Consider the following 14,866-nt stretch of genomic DNA (forward strand, 5'->3'; position numbering starts at 1 on the left):
CCACAGCAGAGCGGTGCCCACCAGCCTCTCACTCTGCCGTTCCGGACCTGCCCTAGCTCCCTTGGAGAGCACATCCCCCAGGACGGGGACCAGGTGGTCAGACACAACCAAGGCACACGGACCCCCGCCCCACCCCATACCCAACAGCAGGGAGACCCAGGACCTGGGAGCCTCTGACCAGCCACGATGCAGGGGCAGGGAAACCCTATCCGGATTCCTACCCGGGGCGCTGCTGGCCCGGGAGGAGAATGCCGTCTCCCTGCAGATGCTGGTCTCCCACCTCCACAGTGACTCCCTGAGATGGGCACAGGCACGGACAGGGAGGGTGCCCATGCTCTGGGCTCCTGGTCCCAGGGAGAAGCCGGCCCTCCCCTTCTGGTCCCCAAATACCACAGCCATTGCCCAGACCCCAGCCAGCAACACCGGGCTCGCCCCTTGGCAAGGCATGCCAGGGCCACAGCAGCCCTGACGGGCAAAGCACCGAGCGGGTGGGTCCACAGCTCGCCTTCCCAGGGCTGGGCCACCCCCACAGCCCCGCAGGGGAAGGTCAGCCTTTGGGCTCAACTGAGAAAGGGGAGCTTAGAGGAGCCCAGAGACCAGACCAGGGGCTGGGCTGCAGCCTGGGGACAGGCGATTTGGGGAGCTAGGGGGTGGGGCTTGAGATGGAGGTGAATGTGGGGAGATCAGAACTATAATGGGGAAGGGCATGGGACAAGGATTGAAGGTGGGAGAGCAGTCCGGGTTGAATGTGGGGGGAGGTAGGGGTGGGTGGAGCCTGGGGGATCAGGGATGGAGGTGGGGCCAGGAGTGCAGACAGGGCTCAGCCCTGGAGAGCTGGGGGTGATGGCCCACTTTGGAAATCCCCTGGCATTGCCCACCCCTCACACCTGCCTGGCCCACTGCTCCCTGCCGGTCAGTGCAGTCTCTGTGGAGTCACCCTGGACACACAGCCTGTGGACACACCACTCCAGTGCCCTTTGCCTCACTGCCTGTTCATCCCACACTTTCCCTTGATGCTAAATTTTTATTTTAACAGCAAAGTGCCAGTCATTGAAACTTGTGTAAAACTGCACCTTGGCCCGTTGGCCTTGACCAAGCACTTCAGCCCATGGTCACCCTCACACCCCTCAGAGCTGCTCCGGGAAGGAGAGCAGGGCTGGGTGCTGAGAAGCCATACCCATGTGGGAGGAGCCCACCCCCCACACACTGGATCCACAGGGAACCTCCCACTGCAGGAGAGAGAGAGAAGCAGGCTGTTGTTTATGGAGAAACTATTTGTCCTGAATAAAAGGTAACAGCCCCAACACATGACCTGATCGCACCCCTTCCCAACATTGGAGCGGGGCAGGGGGGCGGGGGGGCTGGTGAGGAGCTCAGAGCGGGTGGGAGGACCACACATGCTAATCCCAGAGAAGTTACCCCAACAGCCCACCTTGCAGGAGTCAGAAACACCACCAGGAGGAGTGGGCCTGGAGGGAGGGGCAGGGGAGACTCAGGCGGGTTGCAGGCAGGGCTCACTTGGCACATGTGTAAGTACATGGGCACAGGGGGCACAGGCACGAGTTCATGAGTCTCTGTCTCAGCAAGAAAGCACTCAGCCCCAAGGGCCAGGGTGCCGCAGCCAGTCGCAGGTCCTTGCTTCCCAGGTGCTTAAGTCACCTGGCCCAGGGCTGCAGCTCAGCTCACAGGTGGAGGCAAAATCATCTTTTCAACATTGCAGGGCTATTTGCAAAGTCACCAAGCTCCAGCTTCCATCTGCAGGCTGGGGCGGGTGGGGGCTTCTCTGGTGACCACACTAAAGAGATACCCCCACCGGTGCCCCACAGCCTAGACGGTTCTCACAGCATCACTCAAGCAGGCTCTGCCAAGCCCCACCTCTCACCAGTTCCCACGGTGAAACCACCCTCTGGTTTGGCACCAAAAGTTCAGGCCTCCCCCATAGACACCTGGAGGCTTGGAAATGAGGCAACAGGTCAGTCACTGCCGGCGCAGAGCAAAACCCATCCCAACTGCCACTCTTTCAAGGCCACCCAGACCCAAGGAGGGCACAGGGTCCTGCCGGCAACACAGCTGGGGACGTCTGATTTCAAGAAAAGGAGAGACTGTGAGGGAGAGAGCCCCAGGAGGGCACAGGGGCCCCAGGCAGGGGCCCTCAGCATCAAGCAGTCAAGACCAGGTACACAGGGCCACTTCACGAATGACGGACAGAGCAGCCTGCGGTGGCCCTGCCCGCCCCGCAGCCCAAGCCAGCTCTGCACTCGTGGCCCCGCAGCTGCAGCTGAGTTCACTGAGCGTCTGAAGGGAAAGGCTCCTTGAGGGCTGGAGGGACGTGGACGTGGGGGACCCGGAGGCGGCACCAGTGACACTCGGGCAAGTCCATGTCAGCAGCGCCCAGCTCTGGGCCAGTCCCACTGCCCTCACGCAGGCCGCACACAGCACAGGGCCCTCGGGCTGCACACACTGCTGTTCTGCCTCCAGATGTGCCCACCCAGGGCCCGCAGGTGCAGTCGGGGGGAGGCCTGGAGTCCCATGAATCGTGGGTGTGTCCAGGATCTCTGGCCAGGCTCACTCACTGGTGAGTTCTTTCACACACACCCCCAGGAGTGGGTTAGTGTGACTGGGGCCACGGGGCAGCCCAAAGCAATGGGCCCCATGATGTCATCAGGCCCTTGAGGTCACAGGAAAGCTCCCAGAGTCTGGTGATACTCAGGGGTCAGGTTGTGCATCAGCCTAGAGAGCAGTGACCTGGGTGAGCTCCGTGTTGGGTGTTGACGGGCTCTGCGGGCTGACGGGCACCATGGGCAGGTCCACGCCTAGTCATGCAGGCCTCGGCACAGTCTCTGAGGTCTTGCGGGCGAGGGCCACATCTTTGGCCATGCTGCGCACACGGTCAGACCCCGGCCCCTCCTGGCGCAGTGCAGATGTGCAGCAGAACTTGCGGAAGCAGGCCTTGAAGTTCTCGTCTAGGAAGGCGTAGAGGATGGGGTTGAGGCAGCTGTTGACGTAGCCGAGGGCTGTGCAGAAACGTAGGATGGCTACCGCCGTCTCACTGCTCGGCTGGACTCCCAGTCCTTGGACCAGCACGAAGACCTGGACAGGCGTCCAGCAGCCCACGAACACTGCCACCACCACCAGCACCAGCCGCGTGATGCGCCGCAGGTTCCGGTCCTTCTCTCGGGAGCCTGAGAGCAGGCGGACACCACGCAGCCGCTGGATCATGAGGCTGTAGCAGACGGAGATGATGAGCACGGGGATGATGAAGGAGAAAAGGAAGATGCAGACAGCAAACAGGGGGCCCCAGTAGTCCTGCGGGGCAGGGATCTCCACCAGACACTCGATCTCTGTGGAGAGAGAAGCAGGGTCAGGTGGAGCCAGGGAGCATGGCCCTGGGGAGGAGGGACCACTGACTGACCTTCATCCTCGACCTGTGCTGAGCCCATGATGGCCACCGGGATGCCGACGACAGAGGCCAGGGCCCAGATGGCCACATTGACAGCCTGGGCCTTGCTGGACGTCCGGACATCGAGGGCGCGGATGGGGTGGCAAATGGCTACATAACGGTCCACGCTCATGGCGGTCAGTGTGAAGGTGCTGGTGAACATGTTGTAATAGTCGATGGCAATAACAATCTTGCACAGGGCATTCCCAAATGGCCAGAAGCCCAGGAGCACGTCTGTGCCCTGGAAGGGCAGTGTCAGCAGCACCAAGGTGTCTGCCAGGGCCAGGTTAAAGATGTAAATGTTGGTAGCTGTCTTCATCTTGGTGTGTCTGCAGGGGCACAGGGAGGGGAAAGGACAGCTTCATTTGGCCACTGGCTAGACCTGGGAGCAAAGCCACCAGGAGGGCACCCACTCTGAGACCCTGGTGAAAACACAGGCTCCTGGGCACTGAGCCGGGGCCAACAGTGTAATAAGCTCCAAGTCCTCCTGGCACACAAGAGGGCTCCACACCTGGGACAGGTCTGCTTGGGAAAAGTAGGTGTGAGGGGTAGCAGAGCACACCTGACATTGCATGGAGTGAAGGGGTGGGATTGTGAGCGAAAGAGCCTTGCCTCCTCCCTTGGAGTCTCCCCCAAGACCCTTCGTGGAAGAAATCCTGTGCTTGCAGCTGTCAGAATTCTCCGGTCTCCCAGACCACATGGTTTTCCAGACATCAAGACAGGAAACGGTGACTATGATGGGAGGGGTGCTAATGAGGTCTGATTGTATCCAAGCTACTGTAATAGGGCTGGGGAAACTGTGGGTGTTCCAGAAATATTTGTTGAATGAAGTAATAGTTGTGACAGTGGTGGTGGAGGTCATGGTGATGGAGGTAGCGGTGGAGGCGGCGATGGTGGTGGAGGCAGCAATGGCAGTGGGGGCGGAGGTGGTAGTGGAGGCGGAGGCAGAGGTGGAAGTAGTGATGGAGGGGAGGTGGTGATGGAGGTGGAGGTAGAGGTAGAGGTGGTGATGAAGGTGGAGGTGAAGGTGGAGATGGAGGTGGTGTTGGAGGTAGCAGTGGAGGCCGTGGTGGAGGTGGTGATGGAGGTGGAGGTAGAAATGGCAATGGAGGTGGAGGTGGTGATGGAGGTGGTGATAGAAGTAGAGGTGGTGATAGAGGTGGAGGTGATGATGGAGGTGGGGATGGTGATGGAGGTGGAGGTGGAGGTGGTGATGGAGGTGGAGGTGAAGGTGAAGGTGAAAGTGGAGGTGAAGGTGGTGATGGAGGTGGAGGTGGTGATGGAGGTGGAGGTGGAGGTGGTGATGGAGGTGGAGGTGGAGGTGGTGATGGAGGTGGAGCTGAAGGTGGTGATGGAGGTGGAGGTGGAGGTGGAGGTGGAGGTGGAGGTGGAGGTGGTGATGGAGGTGGAGCTGAAGGTGGTGATGGAGGTGGAGGTGGAGGTGGAGGTGGAGGTGGTGATGGAGGTGGAGGTGGTAATGGAGGTGGAGGTGGTGATGGAGGTGGGGACGGTGATGGGGGTGGAGGTGAAGGTGGTGATGGAGGTGGAGGTGAAGGTGGTGATGGAGGTGGAGGTGGTTATGGAGGTGGAGGTGGTGATGGAGGTGGAGGTGGAGGTGGAGGTGGAGGTGGTGATGGAGGTGGAGGTGGTAATGGAGGTGGAGGTGGTGATGGAGGTGGGGACGGTGATGGGGGTGGAGGTGAAGGTGGTGATGGAGGTGGAGGTGAAGGTGGTGATGGAGGTGGAGGTGGTTATGGAGGTGGAGGTGGTGATGGAGGTGGAGGTGGAAGTGGTGATGGAGGTGGAGGTGGTGATGAAGGTGGAGGTGGAGGTGGAGGTGGAGGTGAGGTGGAGGTGGAGGTGGTGATGGAGGTGGAGGTGGAGGTGAGGTGGAGGTGGAGGTGGAGGTGGTGATGGAGGTGGAGGTGGAGGTGGAGGTGAGGTGGAGGTGGAGGTGGAGGTGGAGGTGGAGGTGGAGGTGGAGGTGAGGTGGAGGTGGAGGTGAGGTGGAGGTGGAGGTGGAGGTGGTGATGGAGGTGGAGGTGGAGGTGGAGGTGGAGGTGAGGTGGAGGTGGAGGTGGAGGTGGTGATGGAGGTGGAGGTGGAGGTGGAGGTGGAGGTGGTGATGGAGGTGGAGGTGGAGGTGAGGTGGAGGTGGAGGTGGTGATGGAGGTGGAGGTGGAGGTGGAGGTGGAGGTGAGGTGGAGGTGGAGGTGGTGATGGAGGTGGAGGTGGAGGTGGAGGTGAGGTGGAGGTGGAGGTGGAGGTGGTGATGGAGGTGGAGGTGGAGGTGGAGGTGGAGGTGGAGGTGGAGGTGGTGATGGAGGTGGAGGTGGAGGTGGAGGTGGAGGTGGAGGTGGAGGTGGTGATGGAGGTGGAGGTGGAGGTGGAGGTGGAGGTGGTGATGGAGGTGGAGGTGGAGGTGGAGGTGGAGGTGGAGGTGGAGGTGGTGATGGAGGTGGAGGTGGAGGTGGAGGTGGAGGTGGAGGTGGAGGTGGAGGTGGAGGTGGTGATGGAGGTGGAGGTGGAGGTGGAGGTGGAGGTGGAGGTGGAGGTGGAGGTGGTGATGGAGGTGGAGGTGGAGGTGGAGGTGGAGGTGGAGGTGGAGGAGGTGGAGGTGGAGGTGGTGATGGAGGTGGAGGTGGAGGTGGAGGAGGTGGAGGTGGAGGTGGAGGTGGTGGTGGAGGTGGAGGTGGAGGTGGAGGTGGAGGTGGTGGTAGAGGTGGAGGTGGTGATGGAGGTGGTGATGGAGGTGGAGGTGGAGGTGGTGATGGAGGTGGTGATGGAGGTAGAGGTGGAGGTGGTGATGGAGGTGGTGATGGAGGTGGAGGTGGAGGTGGAGGTGGAGGTGGAGGTGGTGATGGAGGTGGAGGTGGAGGTGGAGGTGGTGGAGGTGGAGGTGGAGGTGGAGGTGGAGGTGGTGATGGAGGTGGAGGTGGAGGTGGAGGTGGAGGTGGAGGTGGAGGTGGTGATGGAGGTGGAGGTGGAGGTGGTGGTAGAGGTGGAGGTGGTGATGAGGTGGAGGCGGTAATGGAGGCGGTGATGGAGGTGGAGGTGGAGGTGGTGGTGGAGGTGGTATGGAAGTGGGGGGCGGTGATGGAAGTGGAGGTGGAGGTGGATTTGGTGATGGAGATGGAGGTAAAGGTGGAGGTGGCGGTAGTAATGGTGTTGGCAGTGCCAACAGCAGAGGTGAGAGTGTTCCATGTCAATTCCACTGCCACAAAGGAATACGAGGTTTACTCTTGCCTCTTAAAGAGGAATTGAGAATAAGCCCTGAAGCCTTCATGACCAAATAGCAACAATGATGAAGGTAAAGTCCTGTGCCAAGCTCTTCACATTGATTTTATCATATTTAAGTTTCCAAAAGTGCTCTTTTTGTTGGCCCCTCAATGCAGTAGGACACGCAGGCTCACAGGATTTAAGTGGCTTTCTGAACACCACAGAGCCAGTAAGCAGCAGAGAGGGCCAAGGGATTGAGAAGAGCAGCCGCGGACAGGAGAGAAAATGTGCCAAAGACACACGAGGTACAGGGCTGTTATCCAGAACACAAAGAACCGATACTCAGCAATAAGAATATGGACAACTGGGTAAGGAACGGGCAAACACCTTGCTAGAACCTCACCAAAGATGACATACACAGTGAAAAAGCAAATGAGAAAATGCTCCACATCCTACATCATCAGGGAAATGGAAATTAAACAATGAGATTCCACTGCACACCTATCAGAACGGCCAAAACCCAGAGCACTGACACCACCAAGTGCCGGCGAGGACGCGGAGCAGCGGGAACTCCCCTTCACTGCTGGTGGGAAGGCGGGGGCACAGCCACTTTGGAAGACAGCTGGGTGGTCTCTTACCAAACTGAACAGACTCCTGGGACCCAGCAGTCACGCTCCCTGCTATTGACCCAAAGGAGTTGAAAACTATCTATATATATAAAGAGCCAGGGTCCTTAAAGTCCAAAACGACTAAAGGCTCGACCGAACACGGGGGGGGGGGGGGGGGGGGGCGCCGAGGCGGACAGGCAAAGTCATTAGCCTCCAGCCTGGGCAGCCCGCTGCCTCAGCGGTTGACTCCAGCAGGACCTGGGCCCTCCCCTCTGTGAACCAGAGGCCTTTTTCCTGATACCACATTCCCAGGATCTCTCAGACCCCTTTGTGGAAGTCAGGAAACACTACGTGTGGTCATTCCGCCCTGGGGACTCCCAGGGCTGACAGCAAGGGTGGGCTTCTGTGGGGTCCCGTCTGTTATGCGATTCAGGGTTGTTACATCCTAATGTTGACTCTGGCAGAACTTGGGCCGGTCCTCTGAGTATCTGAGGTCCTGCTCCCTATACCAAAGCCCCAGAGTCTCTGAGACCCAGATGCAGAAATCGCCTGCTGTCGTCATCCCGCCCTGGGTGGGATGATTCTGTTCTAGGGTCCAGGGTCCCACCCTCCTCCCTCATGTTCCTCACCTTGAGCCCTGGCAGGTCCTGGGATCCTCCCTCTGTTGACCCAAGGCCAGACTCCTCAGATCAGGGCTTCACTGCCCTGAGTCCTCTGCAGGAAGTCAGTGTACCTCACACCCGGGACCAAACCCAGCAATTCCGAAGCCTGATGGCAGGGCTGAGAAGGATTCCGTAGGGTCCTGTAGCCCTGCTTCTGATCCATACTTTGACAGGGCCTGGGCCTCCTGTCCTCAGAACCTGAGTCTGCAATCCTCAGACCAAGGGTCTGACTCCCCGAGTTCCCTGAGGAGGTGGGGCGGGGGGAGGTGCAGTTTTCAACATACAAACAGGAAGCCCAGCTTCGGGAATTTAAATTCCTGCCTCATTCACCTTATATGTTAAACCCCAAATCTAGATACTATACCTACTATGATCACCCCCAAGATTTTAAACAAAGCTAAGATAACCAGTTGAGCAACTCTATTCATTAAAGACAGCCTAAATGCAATGATTTCAACCTGAAAACAGAAAGATGGGGAGAGCCACATGGACAGTGGGAAAAGGGGGGTGAAATGGAACATTTCTCTGGTAGTAGCCAAGAAGTGAATGGTTTCAAGGTGCATAAGAGCAACCTGTACTAGGAAAGCAGGGTGATTCACATCTCCACAGAGACAGCCACATTACTTTGAAAAGATGGTAGGTAAATCTTATGAAAACTAGCTAATGGTGAAGGATGAGAAAGAACAATGAACCACTGAAATGGGTGGCCTAGGGAAACGTTTCGAGGAAGCATCATCTCCCTACCATGTGACCCATCAGAATTGAACATGGGGTCAATAAGTTTGAGAAGGCTTAGGAGTGCTAAAGAAATGCCCCCTTTCTCTTAACAAAGCATCCTGGCCTCCCTACCCATCCCCATGGAAGTGTCAGGGTGGTGCTGTATGATTTCTAAGTTTCTCTCCCAGAGCTACCATTAGCTGGAGGAGAGGCTTCCTGATTAATTAAAGCCTAGGGCAGCGGTTCTCAACCTGTGGGTCGCGGCCCCTTTGGCAGTCGAACGACCCTTTCACAGGGGTCACCTAAGACCATCGTGCATATCAGATATTTACATTACGATTCATAACATTAGCAACATTACAGTTATGAAGTAGCAACGAAAATAATTTTATGGTTGGGTCACAACATGAGGAACTGTATTTAAAGGGCCAGAATGTTGAGAACCATTGGCCTAGGGCAGTGATGGTGAACCTTTTGAACTCGGCGTGTCAGCATTTTCCAAAACCCCTAACTTAACTCTGGTGCCGTGTCACATATAGAAATTTTTTTATATTTGCAGCCATAGTAAAACAAAGACTTACATATTTGATATTTATTTTATATATTTAAATGCCATTTAACAAAGAAAAATCAACCAAAAAAATGAGTTTGTGCTTCACCTCTGACACGCGTGTCATAGGTTCACCATCACTGGCTTAGGGTGTGTGGCCCCTCATTGTCCTAGCGAAAAGCATACGCTCAGGAGGCCTGGGGTCGGGCCCTGGGAAGTTCTGACCTGGTGAAGATGGCCAGGAAACCACAAACTCCTAGCACAGCTATGTAACAACCAACCCCAGTCATCAAAAGAAGGTAAAAGAGGAAGAAGCCGTTAACCCAGGTCCAGTGTCCAGGATGAAAGGACCACACCCAAACTTCTCCTCCTCCTCTTCTTCAGTGGCATATCCCCAAGACTCCCTGGTCTTGCCTGGCAGATTCCATCCTCAACCCATACTTTTTCTCTTGAAGACTTTTTTCCCTTTCATCCCAGCTATTAAATCAATGTCCTTCTGCGCTCACCCTGTTGTCCTTCCAGGTACTAAAGACATCCATGGGGGTGAAAAGATGTCTTTAAGGGAGTTAAAGGAAAGGAGCCTTCCCCAAAATTCCTACCCCTTCAAGAAAACCTACGAAAGCTATAAAGCCAGCAATATGTGGCCATGATCACAGGCCAAATGAGGAACTGAATAAAAATGATCCAGAAAAAGACCAAGACAATGTAGAAAAATTCACCACCTCAAGTGATAATTTGGGCAGCCAGTAACTTCAGAGCAAGGCCCAAGACCTCAGAACTATCTATGAAGTCTCTGAAGTCTGGCCCCCAAGAAATGCTGACAGTGTGGAAGCCAAATTTTACACCTACAGGTACACCAATAGTGATGATTAAAATTAAATTGATAAGTGCTTCACTTCCAGTGTAAGCATAATTTGCAGACAATTTTTATTAAATTTATTGGGATAATATCTATACTAATAAAAGGGTAATATGCTAATTAGACTGGGAGACCTTCCGGACATTCTTCTGGACAAAGCCATGGTGGCAGGGCCAAGGCAGAGATGGCTAGGGGCGATCAGGCCAGGAGGGGAGGGCAGTTGGGGGCAAGAAGGCCGGCAGGCAGAGTAGTTAGGGGTGATCAGGTGAGCGGTTAGAAGCCGGTGGTCCCGGATTTCGAAAGGGATGTCACAGATTGGAGAGGGTGCAGGCTGGGCTGAGGGACACCCCCCATGCACGAATTTTGTGCACTGGGCCACTAGTGTTTATATTAAAACCTGCACATGAATGTTTATAATCATTTTATTTTTTTATATATTTTATTGATTTTTTACAGAGAGGAAGGGAGAGAGATAGAGAGTTAGAAACATCGATGAGAGAGAAACATCGATCAGCTGCCTCCTGCACATCTCCCACTGGGGATGTGCCCGCAACCCAGGTACATGCCCTTAACCGGAATCGAACCTGGGACCTTTCAGTCCGCAGGCCGACACTCTATCCACTGAGCCAAACCGGTTTCGGCTATAATCATTTTATTCAGAATTGAATAAAGCAACTAAGAAGTACTTCAGTGAGTGGATGGATAAACTGTGATTCATCCAGACAGTGGAATATTATTCAGCACTAAAAAGGAATAGCTGCCCTGGCCAGAGAGCTCAGCTGGTTAGAGCATCAGCCCAATACGCCAAGGTTGCAGGTTCAATACCCAGTCAGGGCACATACAGAAATCAACCAGTGAGTGCATCAGTAGGTGGAGCAACAAGTTCATCTCTCTCTCTCTCTCTCTCTCTCTCTCTCTCTCTCTCTCCTTTCACACACACACACACACACACACACACACACACATTAATAAATAAAAAATAAACAAATGAGCTGTCAGGTCATGAAGAGACGGGGAGGGAATGAAATGCACGACTGAGTGGAAGAAGCCAATCTAAAAGGCCGTGTGACAGCCCCACCGGTTTGGCTCAGTGGATAGAGCATTGGCCTGAGGACTGGGGGGTCCCAGGTTCGATTCCGGTCGAGGGCGTGTGCCTTGGTTGCGGGCACGTCCCCAGTGGGGGGTGTGCAGGAGGCAGCTGATCGATGTTTCTGGCTCTCTGTCCCTCTCCCTTCCTCTCTGTAAAAAAATCAATAAAGAATATGTTAGAAAAAATAAAATAAAATAAAAGGCTTTGTGACATCGGGAAAAGGCAGCGCTGTGGAGACAGTGAAGACCATGGCGGCCGGGGGCTGGGGGGAGGGATGGACAAGGTGGGCACAGATGATTTTAGGGCCGTGAAACTACTCTGTGTGGTACTATGATGGTGGGCACAGGTCGTAACACATCTGTCCAGACCCACAGAACGTACAACCCCGAGAGTGACCCCAGGGCACACCGTGGGCTCTGGGTGCTGATGATGTGTCAAAATATGTTCATTAATTGTAAAAATTGTACTATTCTGGTGGGAACTTTGGCCATGGAGAAGACTGTGAATGTGTAGAGTGGGGAGTATGCGAGAAATCTCTGTACCTTCCTCTCAATTTTGCTGTGAACCTAAAACTGCTCTAAAAAAGTCATCTTTTAAAAAGACAGACTTGGAACAGTGGTCAGTACAGGGAAGGGGGCAGCTATTCCTCCCATTCCCTTGTCTGAGCATGCACACCACACACACCAACATAACACCATGCACATGTGCATTACACACTCAGTTACATGTACACATTGTGCACTTGGACATACATGTGAGAACTAGCACACATTTCTATATACTAGCACATATGTGTGCCCGCTTGCACATATAAGTGCACGCTCACATGTACATGTACACCATTGGGCATACATGTACACAGTGATACGTTCATTTGCACAGTCACATTTGTGTACATATGTTAACATGTTATGTGTGCACATATGTGTGCATTATATGGCACGCGCACTCAGATGCATGCACGCTCATGTGTGTGTGCATATGCTCGCATATGTGTACACACATCTGTCCTCCCATGCTGTCCCCATATGTTCCCCATCCTGTCCTTGCATGTTATCCCCCCACATGTCCCCATACTCTCCCGTACTGTACCTCCACGGTCCCCACACTCTCCCCACACCCTCCCCAGCACTGTCCCTATGATGTGTAGGAGCCTCATAGCCTGGCCACCCCTCTGGGCCCCACAAGCTTTCTCATTCTTTTTTTTTTATTAAACTCTTTATTAGTTAAGGTATTACAAATGTGTCCTCGTCCCCCCCCATTAAAGCTTTCTCATTCTGAGGACACAGATGCTGGAGCCGCCCAGCGACAGGCATGAACAGGAGCCTGGGATGGACTGGCAAGCGCTCCTCTCAGGGTCACTGCGGGGCCCATGAGACCTCACGGCTGGGAGCACCATCTGTCAGGAGTCAGGATACACTGTCTGGGGCACACCCAGGCTGGTCCCCTCGCCTCCCTCTCTCCCCAGCCAGTGCCCCTACCCTGAGGAGCTGCGCATCAGTTGGGACCAACCCCACTCCATGGCGGGACAACCAGCCACTAGCCAGGCCCACCCAGCACAGCCCTGCCTCATTTCCCCTGCAGCTGCATGGGGTTCACCAGGCGGGGACTTCGGCAGGGCCCAGCTTACCTGAGGATGACATACATGACGAGGCAGTTTCCCAGCAGCCCCCCGACACACACAGCCAAGTAGAGCCCCACGATGGTGACCTTGAGCCCGAGGGGCAGGAAGGCCCCATGGCTGACATTGAGGAGCAGGTCAGGGGGCAGCAGGCTGTGGTTGGGGCTCACGAGGCCGTCCTGCAGGTCACTGCTGTAGACCTCCCCGGGCGGGGTGGGGAAGAGGCACTCCATGCTGCTGCCCTGCCTGCGCAGCCACTCGGTACCTGGGAGGCACAGGGACACGTGACCACAGCGCCTGACACCCCCCCAGCCGAGGCCTCCAGCACCATGTGCATGGCCCAGCAGGCACGTGAGTCCCCCCATGGGCAGCCACAGTCCCAGAGGCACATGTTTGCACACAGGGACACACAAAGCACAGAGCCATGCCTGCCTACACAGGGACACACAGGCACACAAATGTGCATACACAGGGGCACAGGCAAATATGCAGACATGAAGCATAGACAGGGACACACAGAGAACATGTGTGCACACACAGGCACAGTCTCATTTGGTCTGCAGACCCCCACATGGGATGTGTGGGTGTAGGTACACACCGGAACATGTTTCCCCCACAGGGACTCCTGCACATGCAGCTGCCCCGTGTGCTCACAGGCACAGGGACACATGTGCGCGTGCACACACACACAGACGCCCAACCCTGCCTTCCTGCGCACACAGGCACAAAAGGGACCAGACCCGCCCAGAAATACCTGAGACAAGGACACAGGGAGTGAGAGCACAGCTTCAGCCCGCCCTACCCTGAGCGCAGCCGGCTGGCGGCAGGTCACCCACATCCACCCCCACACCCACAGCCAGTGGCGCAGGCCTTACCTTGGCACCCCCGTGGGAGCTGGGGCCGTGGAGACCGGACCCTGGCCCACGAGCAGCACAGGCTGCGGCTTCTGCCCGAGCAGCCGGGGTCTGGCTGGGACTGCAGCAGAGGCAGCTGCTCCTCCTCAGCAGACGCCAGAGCAGCCACAGCCGCAGGAGCAGGCGGGAGAGGCTGCCGCCGAGGGGGCGGGGCTGCGCAGGCTGGAGGAGAGGCTGCAGAAAAGGGGGTCACCAGGCCCCTGACTGGGTGGGACAGACACAAGGACCAGGGCACGCATTTAGAGATGAATGACAGAGCCAGGCTCAGACACCGACACAGGGACACAGATGCAGACAGGAACTTAGACAAAAGGACAAACACAAGGAGACATGAGGACTCAGAACAGGCACATGGGGACAGACACACACACAAGGACACAGAGAGACACACACAGACATGGGACAGAGACACGAGGAAATGCACACGAAACACACAGACTAGGACATAGATATGGGGCCGTGTCTCACATGCAGAGCCGGCCTCGGATGGGCTCAGACTGCCTGTCTGAGGCTCCCAAGGAAGCTGAGCCAGAGCGGGCCAGCAGGCGGGTGGGCACGGCAGTGCCCCTCCCTGGCCAGCCTCAAGTGGGTCAGTCTTGTTGTCAACAAGCAGGATGCCTGTGCGCCCTTGTGTGCCCACTGTGTGCCCCACATGCCTCCCAGGCTCCAAGCCAGTCACAAACATAACCTCATCCATCTGCATCGCACTTGGCCATTGCTATCAGCATCACCTTTGTGCAGCAAGAGCATTAGGACTCAGAGGTGTGAGGCCACCTGTCAAAGTGACAGAGACAGGGTTTGAACCCAGGTCTTTCTGTCACTGAGATACACTAAGGAGGTCTGCGCCACAGCTGGGCCCCAGAGTAATTCCTGAGCATCCTTCTCTCATGGCCTGCCCTCAGCAACCACACAGCTGACAGCCCCCACTGGGAAGCTGCTTCCTAACACTGGGGTCACATGCCATGTCGGGAACCCCTCAGCTGAGTTGTCAGCCCCACCCAGTCATGGGGTCAGTCTTCCTGCACAGGCTCTGCCCACACATCCCAGACCCTGTCTGAGCCTCCGTCTCCAAAGATGGGGACATGGTTGCTAGGTGACTGGTGCAGCGTTGCTAGGATACCTGGGGAATCAGGAGAGGACAGAGCGAGCAGATGCCTCAGGACTCAGCATCCCAAGCTGTCCCCCAG

The 14,866-nt window shown here is 56.1% G+C and overlaps 1 protein-coding gene across 1 annotated transcript; it reads right to left on the reverse strand.

Annotated features, from left to right (window-relative positions):
* Window positions 1–683: 683 nt before the first annotated feature.
* Window positions 684–13,756, reverse strand: OPRL1 (opioid related nociceptin receptor 1). Its single transcript, XM_070421336.1, has 4 exons — window positions 13,641–13,756; window positions 12,775–13,030; window positions 3,413–3,768; window positions 684–3,341 (listed from the first exon to the last, which is right to left on the reverse strand). The coding sequence occupies exons 2-4, from the start codon at window positions 12,996–12,998 to the stop codon at window positions 2,818–2,820; spliced, it is 1,104 nt and encodes a 367-aa protein (XP_070277437.1). The 5' UTR covers window positions 12,999–13,030; window positions 13,641–13,756; the 3' UTR covers window positions 684–2,817.
* Window positions 13,757–14,866: the final 1,110 nt, after the last annotated feature.

This window comes from Myotis yumanensis, unplaced genomic scaffold, assembly GCF_028538775.1.
Source record: "Myotis yumanensis isolate MYYU_CA2020_CCGP unplaced genomic scaffold, mMyoYum1.0.hap1 SCAF_7, whole genome shotgun sequence".
Classification (NCBI taxonomy): Eukaryota; Metazoa; Chordata; class Mammalia; order Chiroptera; family Vespertilionidae; genus Myotis; species Myotis yumanensis.

Bases quoted from the DNA above. Each gene is read 5' to 3' on its own strand.
- OPRL1 (XM_070421336.1), bottom strand. From the start codon at position 12,998: ATGGAGTGCCTCTTCCCCACCCCGCCCGGGGAGGTCTACAGCAGTGAC. The intron at 3,769-12,774 runs GTAAGCTGGGCC...GTGCCCCTGCAG, and splicing joins GTCATGTATGTCATCCTCAG to ACACACCAAGATGAAGACAG. The intron at 3,342-3,412 runs GTCAGTCAGTGG...CTCTCTCCACAG, and splicing joins AGCACAGGTCGAGGATGAAG to AGATCGAGTGTCTGGTGGAG.